The 15938-nt window shown below is 52.9% G+C and overlaps 2 protein-coding genes across 2 annotated transcripts in view; one reads left to right on the forward strand and one right to left on the reverse strand.

The window, feature by feature from the left end:
* Positions 1-3650, forward strand: part of LOC144732021 (ATP-binding cassette sub-family C member 2-like) — a 23352-nt gene extending 19702 nt beyond the window's left edge. Inside the window, exons 5-6 of the mRNA XM_078613200.1 lie at positions 1737-1885; positions 2472-3650. Of these exons, the coding sequence (XP_078469326.1) occupies positions 1737-1885; positions 2472-2874 (552 nt within the window). The 3' untranslated portion in view covers positions 2875-3650. The remainder of the gene's footprint in view (positions 1-1736; positions 1886-2471) is intronic.
* The window catches only part of LOC144732212 (annexin-B12-like), a 246943-nt gene that overhangs the window by 111236 nt on the left and 119769 nt on the right, over positions 1-15938 (reverse strand). The gene's annotated exons all lie outside the window — the stretch shown is intronic.

Below are 15938 nucleotides of genomic sequence, written 5' to 3' on the forward strand. Positions count from 1 at the left end.
TTTCAGGACTGCTTCAGATATCCTTTGTTAATGTTGTTGGTTGTAAACGGGAATCGAACTCGGGTCACTAGGTTCGTCAATAAGTGCACAAACCACGATACTGACCATTACACTACCACTCCCCACAGCACACACACACGGGCAATTTTCTTAAATCTCCATGTCCACCAAATGATAGAAATGGGTACACAAGAGTTGGTGGACCGTCAGATCACGTGTGGTGTGGTAAAGTGGGAGGGGAAATCCAACTCTTTGCAAGACTTTAGACCAGTGTGGAAGAGTAGGCCAAATACCCCCTAAAAGGGCTCTCTAGAGCTCCCTCTTCTCAAGGCCCTTCCACCAGAAGCGCAGGGCTGCACCTTTGCCGGTTACTAAACTAAACCATTTTTCTTTTACTAGTGTAATGTGAGGATATATCCGGGTTGCTGATGGATCACACCTCGTTACGATGATTGGCTCTACCGGTCCTGGCCCATAGCCAATGGGGGGAAGTCTAGGGGCGTAGCCCTGACGTAATGGGAAGGTGACATCTGTAAGTAGAGGATTGGATCTGCTGGCTTTAGCCACAGCCAATGGGGGGACGAGTCAGAGGCGCGGTTCTGGGAACGTACGACGGAGTCTAGAAGATTCCATAGAGGTTAACCAGGATTGGTGGAAAGGTACCACGTGACCCAGGTATTAAAAAGGGTGGAGACGGACAACACGTGGTCAGATCTGGAACGAACGGAGGGTGAGGCCATGCTGGAGCGGGGTCCAGGCTGCCACGTGGCCGCGCGTGTCTCTCTCTCTCCCTCTCACGCTGTCTGTCAGCAGCGTGAAGGAGTAAGATAGGAGTGTTGTGAACGAAAGACAAATAAAGACCGGATTCCAGAAGTCGCTTCCACGACCTTTATTACACTAGTGTAATGTGAGGGTACACCTGGGTGATTAAGTGGCCACACCTGATTGATAATGATTGATTCTACCGGTCCCAGCCCATAACCAATGGGGAGAGGAGTAGGGGCGTGGCCCTGACGTAATGTGAAGGTTACACCTGGAAGAAGAGAATTGGCTCTGCTGGCCTCAGCCACAGCCAATGGGGAGACGAGTTAGGGGAATGGTCCTGGGATCTGGAAGATTCGAGGGAAGTTACCCAGGATTGGCTGACAGGCACCACGTGACCCAGGGATTAAAAGGGGTGGAGACGGGCAACACGTGGTCAGAACTGGAACGAACAAAGGGGGGAGCTACGCTAGAGCGGGGGGGTCCAGAGCCTGCCACGTGGCAGCGACAGTCATCTCTCTTACTCTCTATCCCTCCCTCATGCTGTCTGCCAACAGCGCGAAGGAGCCAGAAAGCAGAGGAACCAGTATGATGAGAACTGTGGAAGAAAGTTAATAAAGAACATTGATTCCAGAAGTTGCCTCTGCAACCTTTATTACACTAGGTAAGGCCCACTGAGCTATGTAGCTCTTTTTCACAAAAGACCTGGCCACAAATCTTAGCCCGATGAAGTGGCCTATTATGTGGAAATTTATAGCAGCCAAATACTCTAAAAGCATGTTTGTAAACGTGGAGGGAAAGACCAGTGGGTCTGCAGAACATAAAAACTCCAAATATCCAGCAGCAGGCATCAGGATCGGGTTAGAACCCACGATCTCCTGCATCTCAGGCGAGGTAGATGACATGCACAAATTGTTATTTTGTTATTCTGACCAAGCCGCGTCTTCTACTCTTTCTGACCCGACCCAAGCCAGGACCCCGTTCGCATGAACCTGGACCCGTTTGGGCATCACAGTGACGAGGAGCTGTGGAGCACCCTGGAGATGGCACACCTGAAGGCCCACGTGCAGTCCCTGGAAGCAGGCCTTAACCACCCCATATCTAAGGGAGGGGAGAATCTCAAGTTTATTTGTGCTTTTTTGAAATCTCGCAAAAGAGAACATTCATTCAGTGTGTACATGTAACCATTTCATGTATCGGGCAATCCGTAGAGTATATTGTTTGTAAATAAGCATGACAGGAAGATGTCGTAAAATCAACCCGATAAAACAGACAGGCTTTCGGTGGAAACCTAAACCACAGAGTATCACAGACGGCGAAGGAAAGGCTGTTCAACCAATGCAATCGGCAAAAGAGAAGGAATCATATGTTGGATGATAGAATCAATCTTCATATGGCTGATGTCGATGTAGAGCAACAATTGTAATATTACATTGAGGCGGTTTGATACCTCCTTCGTATTTAGGAATGAAGCATCGAGTTGTCAAATGTGCCTTTGTCTGTTCTGCATGACCACAGTCGCCGCACACTGCTGCAGGGTTGTTAATTTTGCATTTGTGGATCAAGTAACTTCGCCTGCTATACCAGTGTATCAGTGCACTGGCATCGATTCGCCAACTGTACATCCCTCCTTGTCGAGCGTATACTGCGGTAGGGGTTGCACCTCCGTTGGGTGATCGATGGACACGCTGTTGCTACTTCTCCCGCAGCGTTGGGCAGAGGCAGCTCGTGTGCCTGGCGCGCACGCTGCTCCGTAAGAGCCGCATCCTCATCCTGGACGAGACCATGGCGGCCGTGGACCTGGAGACAGACGACTTCATCCAAGCGACGATCCGTGTTCACCATTGCACACTGCCTCAACACCGACATCGACTACACGCGTTGAGCCCACTTGCAGCCGGCACCCCGTCGTGCACAGCACCGCCTTCGGGGTCGCGACCTCTTGGGTCTCGCCAGACCATGGGCCCTCGGGAACCTTTTTGGCAGTATGAAGATAATAACAATTTTGTCCAGGTTTCTTCATTCCTACAACCTAGACAGTTGTCAATTTCCACACTACCCAAGTTTGGCCCAGTTAAGGTGGCCATACTCATAATCGCTGGTGCAATTTGATAATTAAAACACCGAAATGAGAGTTAATTGCTGGTAGAAAGATGCTCTTGTAGGCAGCTGTAAGATTTTTTTTTTTATAAAATCATCGTGTTGTATTACAGGCTCAAACACTGATTGGCCTGGCAGCCTGTGTCATCACTGTATCATGTGCATTTGATCTCCATCTCAGTGTTCTCTTTCTGTATTGCTTTCTCACAGAGGCTTTCATATACATTACTGTCTGAGAATGCCTGCCTACATATTGTCAATAGTGTAATTTCTTGAAAAATAATGCATTACAACTTCTTCCTCACTGCTGCTTGCCTTTGGCACGGTTTTCCCCTTTGATACCAAATCTTTTACTGCTGTTTAAATATTGTTCTATATCGGAGCCACGGGGACGTCTTCATCCAGCAGTGGGTTGTCAATTGGCTTAAATTGGATGCTATTCCCACCTTTGCAGGTGAAGTATTGGAAAATGACGGCAGGAAACTCCTTGACGGGAACACACTTCTTTTATTAAATCTTGACTTGTAACAATACAACGCGTGGCCTCTCTTCTTCACAATGCGCTTCTCTTGACTCTGGATTCTGTGCTGCTGGCTCTCTGTGCCTCGTGTAGACTCCGCGCCTCGGCTACACTCCTCTCTCGCCTCGTGTAGACTCTGCGCCTCTGCTACACTCTCCACTCGCCTCGTGTAGACTTTGCATCTCTCTCTCTGGCTACACCGTATGCATACTCGGCTCGTGTAGACCTTCCTCTCTCTCTGGCTACACCGTATGCATACTCGGCTCGTGTAGACCGTTCTCTCTCGCTGGCTACACACTATACATTACTCAGCTCGTGTAGACCGTTCTCTCTCGCTGGCTACACACTATACATTACTCAGCTCGTGTAGACCGTTCTCTCTCGCTGGCTACACACTATACATTACTCAGCTCGTGTAGACCATTCTCTCTCGCTGGCTACACACTTATACCTTACTCTCCTCTACTCTCCATTACTCTCCATTACTCTCCTCTCCGGGCTCTATCTCTGCACCTTCGTCTTCATTCTTAGATGGTTCCACTTCTGCCCCTGCTCCTCTGTGCATCACCTTATATACCCCTTCTTCCCGGGAGACGGAGCGGATGCGGACCTCAACGTCGGCACCGCTCCTCAGTTACCCAATCCCCACGCGCTATCCCTACGATCCGGTTCCGCTCAGCGCGTGTTTCCACTCCCCGACCAATCACACCGCGCTGCTATCCGATCACTCCCTCTGGGCGCGTCACCGGCACACAGCCAATCAGCAGCACTACCCCCACCCGCGCACTGACGCCTGCTCCTCCCCGTCAGCGCGCGTCACCACACACACACCCGTACATACGCGCTGGCACACGAAATATACACCCAGCGCGTATCACCACTACATCACCTCCTCCCACATAGCTCGCAGCCGGCCCGGCTGCTAACAACAACCAACCGCGACGATAAAACGACAACCAACAAAAAAAAACCCCGTAACCCCCCGAGTGTGCCCCGTAACATAACACAACAACAACAACAACAAGAATAACTATGTACAGATTAACAATGAACCCGAAAAGTCAACAATAACACGATACGAGCAAATTCGAAACGAACGCGCCCCACGTCCCTGCGACTACACGCAGTGACGAGGCGCTCCAACTGCCCCGACTCCTCACGAGGCAGGTCATGCAAAGTAGCACGACCTGGCGCGAGTCCGTCTGGCTGGTCCATCGTATGGGGCGGGACACTGACGACCGTCCGGCGGTTCCGGCTGCTCCAGACGGCGCGGAACGGGCCTGAAAGGGCCGGCCCCGCCGCGGAGATCCGGCCGCCGGTGATCGGCAGCTGTCAGTTCCGAGACACCTGGGAGCAGATCAGGCGAAAATACGTGTGGATCAGGCAGAGACATTTCCCCCTCTGGGTCGCCGGTCACGTCACACGCCCGGCCATCACGACACAAGGGGAGGCCATATGGAGGCGAGAACGGTTTCAGTCGGGAGGGGTGAACGTACCAACGGCGCTTTCCCCACTTTATCTGAACGCACTGGGGCCGTGCAACGCGCACGACCTCCACGGGTCCCCTCCACGGTCTCAACAATTTAGGCGACGTAGCCAAGGGTGCCTGAGGGCAATGCAGCCAGGCCCTGTCACCTGGTTTCCATTCGTGCATGGACACCTTCCGTGCCCGCAACCGTTCATTAGCAATTTGGCGAGCCCGCGAATTAAGCCGCGCGGCCTCCCTCGCCTCTGTCAGCTTGTGAATATTAAACTTAATATGTTCTGCCAAATTAGAATTAGTTCGTGGAGCGGACAGGCCAAGTTGCGTTTCTATTGGCGGGTCAGCTTCCCGACCGTACATCAAATAGAATGGGGAAAACCCCGTAGCTGCATGGGGGGCCATTCTATACGCGGCAAGGACTCCCGGGACCTGCAGGTCCCAATCTACATGTGCCTCGCACACCTGCTGGCACAGCATGGAAGTCAAGGTTTTGTGGAGTCTCTCCACCATCCCGTCAGTCTGCGGGTGGTACGGGGAGGTACGCACCTTCTTGGTACCCAACAGATCGCACACCTCTTGCAACAATTTACTCGAAAAATTTTTACCTTGGTCGGTCAGCAGGCGTTCGGGAGCCCCCTTGTCCAGGACATAGCCCTGGACGAAGGCATCCGTCACAGCCGCTGCCGACTGGTTAGCGAGAGGCCACGCCATAGGCCATCGGGTAAAGTATTCGACCCCCACTAACAAATATTTATTCCCTCTCGGCGTGACTGGGAAGGGCCCCAAAATATCGAGTGCAACGAGCTCGTTGGTACGCGAGACCTGAATAGATTGCAGCGGTGGATTAGCTGCCACGGCCGGTGGTTTACGCCTGGCGCACTCAACGCACCCCTTCAGAATATGCACCACATCACTTCCCATTCCCGGCCAGTAATAGTCACGCTGAAGCAGGGCAAGCGTCTTGTTAACTCCCAAGTGCAAGAGGCGTTCGTGTGCCGCCAAGACAACCCTCCCCCTCACAGCGGAAGGCACCACGAGTGCGTTCCGCCGGGACAAACTGTCCCATTTCAATAACACGCCCTGCTCAAGTACATAGGAGCCGGTACGCTCCTGGTCCCCCTCGGGACCCCCAACCTTGCGGCGCAATGCTAGCAGCGAGCTGTCCGCCATCTGGAGGCGGCCCCATTCGCTGAGCGACAGCGAGAGCAGCGAGTCCCGACCCTGAGAGGCAGTGGAATCATCCCCGATCGGTGCGCCCGCTGTCGCAGCCAGTGCCCCCATCTCCCCCGCAAGCGTCGGTTTACAGCGCGCCGATCCCGACAAACACGCGCATTCATCACAAGGCAACAACCGCGACAAGCAATCGGCATTCGTGTGTCGCAACCCCTTACGGTACGTAGTCGTAAACTGATAGTCCTGGAGGACTTCCAACCAACGCGACAACTGGCCCGAGGGCTGGGCGACCCTCAATGAATACTGTAGCGCCGCGTGGTCCGTTCGGACTGTAAAGTGACGACCATAAAGATATGGCCTAAACTGCTGCACAAAAAAAACAATGGCAAGCAGCTCGCGACGGGTGACACAGTAGCGCTGCTCCGCCGGAGACAACACCCTACTACCGTAGGCGACAACTCTTTCGACACCCCCAACGACTTGGGATAGCACCCCCCCAATGCCCGTGTTGCTAGCATCCGTGTCCAGCAAAAAGGGACTGGCAAAATCGGGATAACACAAGGGTGGGGCACCCACCAAGGCGTCCCGGAGGGAGCGAAACGCGGCCTCCTCCTCCGGTCCCCATTTGAACTTCACTCCCTTCGCCGTTAGAGCGTGCAAGGGTTTTGCAATAGTGGCGAAGTGCTCAACGAACCGCCGATAATAAGAAGCAAACTCGATGAAACTACGCACGTCGGAAACGGACGTAGGTGTCGGCCACGAACCGACACAATCCGTCTTCGCGGGATCGGTGGAGATCCCCGAAGAATCGACAATGTGACCCAAGTATCTAACGGACCTACGAAGGAGGTGACATTTGGCCGGTTTAAATTTCAACTTAGCCGATCGCATTCGCAAGAACACCCCTCTCAATCGCCGGAGGTGTTCCTCAAACGTTTTACTGAAAACAATGACATCGTCCATATAAATCAAGCATGTATCCCACTGCAAGCCCAACAAAACCAGCTCCATAAGTCGCTGAAACGTCGCTGGAGAGGAGTGAAGTCCCATGGGTAACCGGTTAAACTGGAACAGCCCCCCTGGAGTCCGAAATGCTGTCTTAGGTTTCGACTCTTCGTCGAGCGGCAACTGCCAAAACCCCGATAACAAATCAAGAGTCGAAAAATATCGCGCACCAGACAATGCATCGAGGGACTCATCCATCCTGGGGAGCGGATACGCGTCAGCCACAGAGATCTTATTCAGGCGACGGAAATCAACGCAGAATCGCAGGGACCCGTCCTGCTTCTTAACCAGCACAATAGGCGCTCCCCACGGGCTAGAGGAGGGCGAAATAATATCGGCTTCTAGCATATCGTTAACAGCCGACTGAACATGTTCCTTCTCCACGGGACTCAGTCGGAAGGGATTTAGCCTGACCGGCGCCGCATCGCCCGTTTCAATGTGATGGTGCAACAAATCCGTGCACCCAATGTCATACTTATGTTTACTGAATACATCAGAGAATTCAATGAGCAACTCGCGCAGCGCACCCAACTGCGCCGCCGACAAATCGTCCGAGGTGGCACATAACGAATGGACCCACTCAAGGTCTTCCCTTGGCTCAACGTTCCGCGCGGGGCTCGAGCCCACCTGCGCAACCAACCCATCATCCCCAGGGACCTGCGCCGCGTGAGCCAGCACGGTGCCCTGCGGAATGACAGCTGGTCGCGACCCCGCGTTCAAAACCATCACAAACGGATCCCTGTCAGCCCGCACCAAAGTGTGAGCCACCAATAAATCAAGACCCCCAACAGCCTTGTTAGAAGGACCCAAAAGCATACTCTGTCCCGAAGCCTCCCTCACCCATGGTTTCCGCAACCGGAGGGGAATCAACATCTGTGAACCCGGGGGCACTTGCACTGTCTGCGTCGCCACCGCTTGTATCGTAGCGCACGCCGTCCGAATGTCAGTAGGGCCCGTCAAAAATGAAATCCGGCGACCCGATGGCAGTTCAATGCATCGTTGATCGATAAGAATTTTAATGGGCATTTTAGCCAAAAAGTCAGTGCCCAAAAGACACGGAACTGCCAAAGAAGACGAAACGAAAACGGGTCCCGACAATTTGATATCTCCAATGCAAATGGACGCCCTAACCTGACCGATAATGCCCAACGATCCCCCATTAGCGGCGTAAAATGGCACATCCACTGGAAGCAGCGGACGACATTGGACCGGAAGAATATTATAAATGAGGTCCGATATAATAGTTGCCGATGCCCCCGTGTCCACTAACACCCTAATCTCAACCCCATCAATAGATCCCGTAACAACGGACGAACCCGCCGAAGCAGCCACAATTCTATGCCCCAATTTCGCCCATTCAATGTCTCCCTGGTCCCGGCCGAACCCCCCTCGCCGAACCGAATCCCCGAACCTTAACCGGCCCTCCTCCGCCGCAACGCGGCGTCCCATGTGTGCCGAATAAACAGGCCGAGCGTGTGAGGTGCCGCGACTTGCCGGGGATTGTAGAGATGACTTGGGCTCTCGGTCGTCATCCAGCCGAGCTCCCATGGCGCGCTGCCGCGGAGCACGGCACCCGGACGCCACGTGGCCCCGGAGGCCGCAGTTATAGCACGTGACGAGGGTCGGAGTAGATCTTGGTTGCTCCGACTTTCGGCCCGATCGCAGAGGCGACCGGGCCCCCGGCCTCCAGTCCCCTGGTCGTCCCGTGGCGAACGCCTCCTCTCGTGGGCTGACGACTTGGGGTTCGGCGACCACCAAACCCGGGGCTGCGACGACAGCAGCGTTGCAACCAACGCCTTGCTTCCGTTGTAGGGCCTCGTGCGCTTGAATACTCGTGGCGACTCTCAAAGAAGAAATATCAATCTCGTCAGCTGTGTTGATAGGGACCCCCAGGTCCTGCGCCAACTTGAGCAGCTGCTCCAAAACCATCGCGTCTTGGCCCTCCTCGTCCATCCGAGGGAACGCAGCATCAGCAAGAGCCAGCAACGCCGTGCGATAGGCCAGCGCGGTCTCCGTGGCCGCTTTCCGTCTTGCGTAGAACTGATGGCGGCACGTAGAGGGAGGCCCGTAGACCCTGGCCAACAAACCCAGCGCATCCTTCAGCGTGGAGCGGTCCGACTTCCGTGCAGCCCTGAAGGCCGCGAGCGCATCGTCGTCCAGCATGGCGGGCAATGCCCGCAGCGCCGTAGCATCGGACCACGCTGACATCTCTTGATGCGCCAAAAACCTTCGCTGAAATTGGCCCCAGTCTCCGCCTTCCGCCTTGAAGGCTGACAACGTGGGCAGGCGCTGCTGAAAAATGAAGTCATCCGCCTCGTGGTTCCTCTCCGCCTGTCCGTCGGTGTCTAAGATGGCGGCTCCAGCAGCAGACGTAAGATGGCGGACCCCCTCGCGCGCTGATGACGTCGATGCGCGCGCTTGGGAACCCACCACCACGTGGCGCTCGCCGTTCCCGCCAAAAGTAGGCCCAGGCGCAATGGCGGGAATCCCCCATTCGTTTTGGCGTGAATCTGCGGGGCGACCTTGTAAAATGTCCCCCACCGTCCCCGCTCCTCCCGACGAGCTGATCTCCGCCAAGATGGACGCGGCGGCGAGCAGCAGCTCCGCCAGTCGGGAGTGCGCCTCACGAAGCCCGGCGTCTGTCCCCGGTCGGTCGGCCGGCGCCGTCGACGGACCCTGCAGCGTGGGCAAGTCCTCTTCCTCACCCCCCGCCACCAGCGGCCCCGAGTCGTCCAGCTCTTCCTCGCGGTCAATCCCGTGGGTCCTACGGGTCTTCCTCGTCTCCATACTTGGAAGCCCGTTTCACTTCTGACGCCAGATGAAGTATTGGAAAATGACGGCAGGAAACTCCTTGACGGGAACACACTTCTTTTATTAAATCTTGACTTGTAACAATACAACGCGTGGCCTCTCTTCTTCACAATGCGCTTCTCTTGACTCTGGATTCTGTGCTGCTGGCTCTCTGTGCCTCATGTAGACTCCGCGCCTCGGCTACACTCCTCTCTCGCCTCGTGTAGACTCTGCGCCTCTGCTACACTCTCCACTCGCCTCGTGTAGACTTTGCATCTCTCTCTCTGGCTACACCGTATGCATACTCGGCTCGTGTAGACCTTCCTCTCTCTCTGGCTACACCGTATGCATACTCGGCTCGTGTAGACCGTTCTCTCTCGCTGGCTACACACTATACATTACTCAGCTCGTGTAGACCGTTCTCTCTCGCTGGCTACACACTATACATTACTCAGCTCGTGTAGACCGTTCTCTCTCGCTGGCTACACACTATACATTACTCAGCTCGTGTAGACCGTTCTCTCTCGCTGGCTACACACTTATACCTTACTCTCCTCTACTCTCCATTACTCTCCATTACTCTCCTCTCCGGGCTCTATCTCTGCACCTTCGTCTTCATTCTTAGATGGTTCCACTTCTGCCCCTGCTCCTCTGTGCATCACCTTATATACCCCTTCTTCCCGGGAGACGGAGCGGATGCGGACCTCAACGTCGGCACCGCTCCTCAGTTACCCAATCCCCACGCGCTATCCCTACGATCCGGTTCCGCTCAGCGCGTGTTTCCACTCCCCGACCAATCACACCGCGCTGCTACCCGATCACTCCCTCTGGGCGCGTCACCGGCACACAGCCAATCAGCAGCACTACCCCCACCCGCGCACTGACGCCTGCTCCTCCCCGTCAGCGCGCGTCACCACACACACACCCGTACATACGCGCTGGCACACGACATATACACCCAGCGCGTATCACCACTACACAGGTAGCACCATTTACAGCCGTTTTTTTGGCAAGAACGCGTGGCTAATGGCCACTTTTTCTGGCAATTCACACAAGACACTACAACCCTCGAGGTGCGTTCATTGGGTGTGCCAACGTGTGGTTTTCGTTTATTTTGAGTGCAAGGTTTAAAAAAGATTTTCATTTATAAACCTCTCAGGTTTTTTTGTTCTTACATAATTTTTGCAGTTTTTCTTTTAAGACCAAATTTTTGAATGGTAGTTCATTGCAACATTGCAGTAAAATAGTGCAAGGCTCTAGTTTATGCATCTCCCCATAGGTTATTGGAAATTTATCAAAATGACTCATGACTTGAATACGATATTTCATTCTACCTGTTTAAGAGTACATTTTACTCGCATAAGTATAAACGTAGCATGTAAATTAACATCCCACCTCCACCAGAGATGCATAATATCAAAGAATGCCATCTTCCATGAAGAGGATGTTACAGGCTGTGAAATTATTTGCTATATTTAGACAATAGCGAGCCGTATCAGTGCCTTAATGCCAAGATGATAAACTCTCTGGCACAACGGAATTGGGTTATTGACCATTGTATGGTCGCTGGTCTCTCTCCCGAGAACAATTGTTCCACAATAGATTTATGTTCTGCAATCATAACTTTTTAAGCACTTACAATCATACATTCCAAATGGTAAAGTATACCTTTAACACATTTACTCTGCACACGCACACACCCAATGAAAAGAGTAAATAAGATCAGGTGGCTGGGGGGAGAGAGGGATTCAAATCCAGATTTTAACTGCCTGTGATTGAACTGGGTTTTCAAGTGTAGTGAATCTGTTAACTATTTTAATTTTACCAGGTAAGGCCCACTGAGCTATACAGCTTTTTTTCAGAAGTGACTAGGCCACAAATAATAGCTCAAGGACATGGCTTATCACGCGGAAATTTATCTCAGCCGAGACGCACGTTTCTAAATGTGGACGAAGAAAAATCCACGCGACCATGGAAAAAGAGATGCGCCAACTCCAAATATACAGCCTTCGGGGTCTGAATCGAACCCACAACCTCCTGGATGATGTTATGGTCTCAGCTCAGTCAATATTCCCCACACCTCCAATTAGCACGGTTGGCTACGCATTGGTGACACTGAGACAATTGTGAAAATTCCCCATTCCCATGGTGTTGGATGAGCTTCATCAGGTAAAAATCCCGGTTCATAATTCATATTTTCAAAGTTCGTTCCATTGGAGGTTACTTTTCATCGAAATTAAAATGACACCGACGGGAAATGACCAGCTGTGTATCGACTGTCATAACTCTGACTTCCACAGGAATACATTTGCATTTTCATCAATGTCTTGTCTTCATTGTCAATACATCTGCGAAATTAGTTTAATTGAAATAAATTATACATTTACATGTAAAATGTTACAAGCACTGTACGTACATTGGCTAGGAGACACGAAATTATCGGTATGCTCACAATACGTGCGTTAAATAATGAGCATGAGAATGGATTTTTTGTACGTGTGGTGGTTCGCTTATTTAAACTTCGCAACCACAAGAGGTTCTAAATACACCACAGTGGCAGAGGAAGGCTTGTTCATTCTCGAGACAAATCGCAACCGAAATCGTGACAATTTATCATATGGCAAGGGGGGGGCGGGGAGTAAATGTTTACCCATTGGCGAGTGAGCTTCATCACCAGCTTAAGCTCTAAAGAAGTATCACACAAAGTGCTTCTCCAACCTGTTCGGTGAGTGTGTCGTAAATTAAAATGCTGTATTTTTATCAAGTCGGAAGATTGTAAAGCATGTGCCCTAGCCTTCTGTTATGGTATCAAAGTGAAGTGGATTAATATGCGTGCATGATCAAATAGCCGAAGAGATCTCATGCCACACTTTTGTACATGGGGCCAGATTGCATTCAAGTGCAATGTGATCATTGCACATTGCATGCTCTTCTTCTACGTCGTGTCTTCTGCCCAACCTGTACGGGCCTTTACCCGATATTCCGCACAGGCCCACCGCTTCTGCGATTGGCAGTGCCGCATCTTGAGGAGTAAGCATCGTGTTTGCTGCAGGGCATCTCAGGAGATGATCCACATTTAGAATCAACATGCGTTTCGAGTATTTGCTGTACATTTCCACTTCGTTGAACTATCATTTGTGATAGCCAGATCGCTTGTTAAAAATAACGATATAGCTCAGTGGGCCTTACCTGGTAAAATAAAAATAGTTTAGTATAGTTTTAATACATTAACCAGGGCGACCTGACGGGAGTGAACCGCAAACCTCTGCACTGTACGCCTCAACCAACGAGCGGATAAAGCCGCCCCTCCCCTTCATCCGCCCCTCCCCTCCATCCTCCCCTCCATCCACCATGAGCCCCCCCAGGCACCTCCCCCCTACAGACACAGGCCCCTCCCACTGTCGAGTGACGTCACGACCAACTGAGCGTTGCCTTCAGAGGGACAAACATTTATCCAAACCTTAATCCAAACCGTGAGGGAGACACTTGGACAGAAGGGAGACACGGACACAGAAACACACCATAGACACACGGAGACACAACATAGAGAAGGCAGACACATGGAGACGCAGAAGAGAGACAAGTTTCTATTCTATTTGTAGCGGACACTCCTCACCAACACACGGAGACAGGCGAGGCTTCCAGTCATTTAATCCCACCTCTTCACCCACAGCGCTCTCCTCTTCTGCTGCTCTGTCCTCATCTGCTGCTCTCTTCTCTTCATCCACAGCTCCTGCCGACGTCTCCTGTGTGATGCCGCCACCGTGAAGCCGCTCAATGGGCGCCCCATCTACGACCTCGCCACCACCAAGCGACGGGGCCGACCCCGCTTCCCCCTCACCGCTCCCCACAAACACACCCTCACACAATTCCCCCCCCATAGAGCTCCGAGGGGAGGTCCCCTGGCTGGCAGGTTTTCACCCGAAAGCCCTCGTAGGGATAATCTTCACGGTTGGACGACCTCCCCCGATGCTAATTCGCACCGCGGCGCTGTGACCGGCGTTAAGATTGCATGGTCACGGCGGGGGGCTGCCCAGCCACCACGGTTGAAACGCACCCCCCACACACACGTATCGGCGAGGCAGGCAGGGGTCCACAACCACGAACTAAGGGGAAGCCAGAGGGGGGGGGGGGCTGATTGGCGTGGCGGTATGCTCGGGAACCTCCGGCGCGCCGCAGCGCGCGGCGAGCCTTGTTACGACAAGCCGCAGCTAATTGACATAACAAAAGCGCCCAGGGGCCGCCGCCGGCGCCACGGCCGGCGCGCGCCCATTGTTAAGGAAACCGGGAATGCGGCTTGACGGGTGCGACGACCTGATTGGCCAAGAGGGCTCTCAGGTCGGTGGCCTTTGATGTGGAGTACCGATAAAAGGGGAACGCAAACAGGGAGAGGCTCTCTTGCTCCAAAGTCAACCCACGGGACGGTCTCCAGCCCGGCCACTCGAACGTCCATGTGACGAGTCAAGGTGCGCAGTGAGGACGAGATCAACGGAACGCCGTGGGTATCTAACCGTGAGTAAGCGGAAAGGGAGTTTAGGGATAGAGGCTAGAGGAACCAGAACCGCTTAAGACCTATCAAATCGGATAAATCGGGTACAGACCCTGGGACGATAGCGTAGACATGCCTTGCCGATCAATACGGACCCGACAGTAAATCGCAGCCTCGTGTGGTTTTACGAGTGGGTGAAAGTGCGTGGTGCTGTGTGTATGTGTGAGCGCTCGTAACGTGGGTGGTCGGTGCGTCCACGAGTACCCGCTCCGTCTGTCGCCGTGGAGATTTGTGCGGTGGGAGGGCTCACACCCACCGTAAATGCCTGTTCCGCGGTCCCTTTAAACGAGCGTTCTCGCCCGCTTGCGGAGGCGGGTGCGAGCAACGTCATTCGCCCTCCGACCCCTGACCCCCCGTTCAGAGCGTGTGATTGGCGGAGAGGCAACGCAGTGTTTACAGGCGTACGGGAGCCGGCGAATGTTTACAGGCGTACAGGAGCCGGCGACGAGCCATGCCTCTCACGCGAGCTCGCGGAGGTGCGGACCAGGGAGAGGCCTCGGGGGCCAGCGGCCCCAACACCTGTTATCCCGATGGCCCCCTCTTATCATTTGTGGCCAGGTTGCTTCTGAAAAAGAAGCGAATAGCTCAGTGGGCTTTACCTGCCATAAGAGTTTTTTTTGGGTTAGATCGCGTATATATATAAATATGTAGTCACGGCTAACTAGTAAGGGTTGTCACATAAACAGAACATGCCAATTCGTCACTAGTACAGCACGCCAGTTGTGTGTTGGAGAGCCAAGCCAAAACATTTACAATCTGAGTACGACGTTTCGCCAGTAATTACAACTAGCTTCATCAGGCGACAGCCAGATTTGTGGAGAAGTCCACCTGTTTTGTTTCTTATATAGAGGCGTAGATGTGGTGCCTCCTCCGTGTTTGTATTTGCAGCCAGCCAATTACTGCCTCTTTCCCTAATTGCTGGTGTCTCTGTCTGCTGTCTCCCAGGCCTCACGTTTGCACCTGCTCGTCCTGACCTGACCTCACTGTTTGCAAACCCGTACATGAATGCAACTGCTGTTTGCAAACCCTGCGCGTGTTACGCCACTACACTATTATTCTGCTCACTTCGCTCGCCAAAAGGACCAAGGGGACCAAAACATTTTACGCAGTTTTTCCAGATCGTGGGGGGCCTGCGCCCCTACCCCTGCGATGTGGAAGGGTCGACTGTAAAAATAATTTTAACCGTTCGGATAGCTACCGACTTAGTGCTGCGTGGAAGCAAATAATCAAATAATACATTGTTTAAATGCATGCCTATACAAGCCACCATACTTCAATAGGCATTACCATTGGTACGGCTATTTTAATACACAATGAACAGGAAGGACAAGATCAAAGGGGTCGTATAACACACATGCATAATGTACGTTGACTCATTAATCCCCCCCTCCCCACTTTGCGCAAAAGCAAAGAAGTGTGGTCACCACAACTACGCCTCTATATAAGTGTAGTAGAGTTACCCACTCGATATTCACAAACTCGGAGAGCAAATCGTTAACAAGGTTTTCCCGCTCAAACTAACGGTCAGGGTCTCACAAGCTGTGAGAGCTGACCGT

This window comes from Lampetra planeri, chromosome 41, assembly GCF_965212315.1.
Source record: "Lampetra planeri chromosome 41, kcLamPlan1.2.h2, whole genome shotgun sequence".
NCBI classification, from domain to species: domain Eukaryota; kingdom Metazoa; phylum Chordata; class Hyperoartia; order Petromyzontiformes; family Petromyzontidae; genus Lampetra; species Lampetra planeri.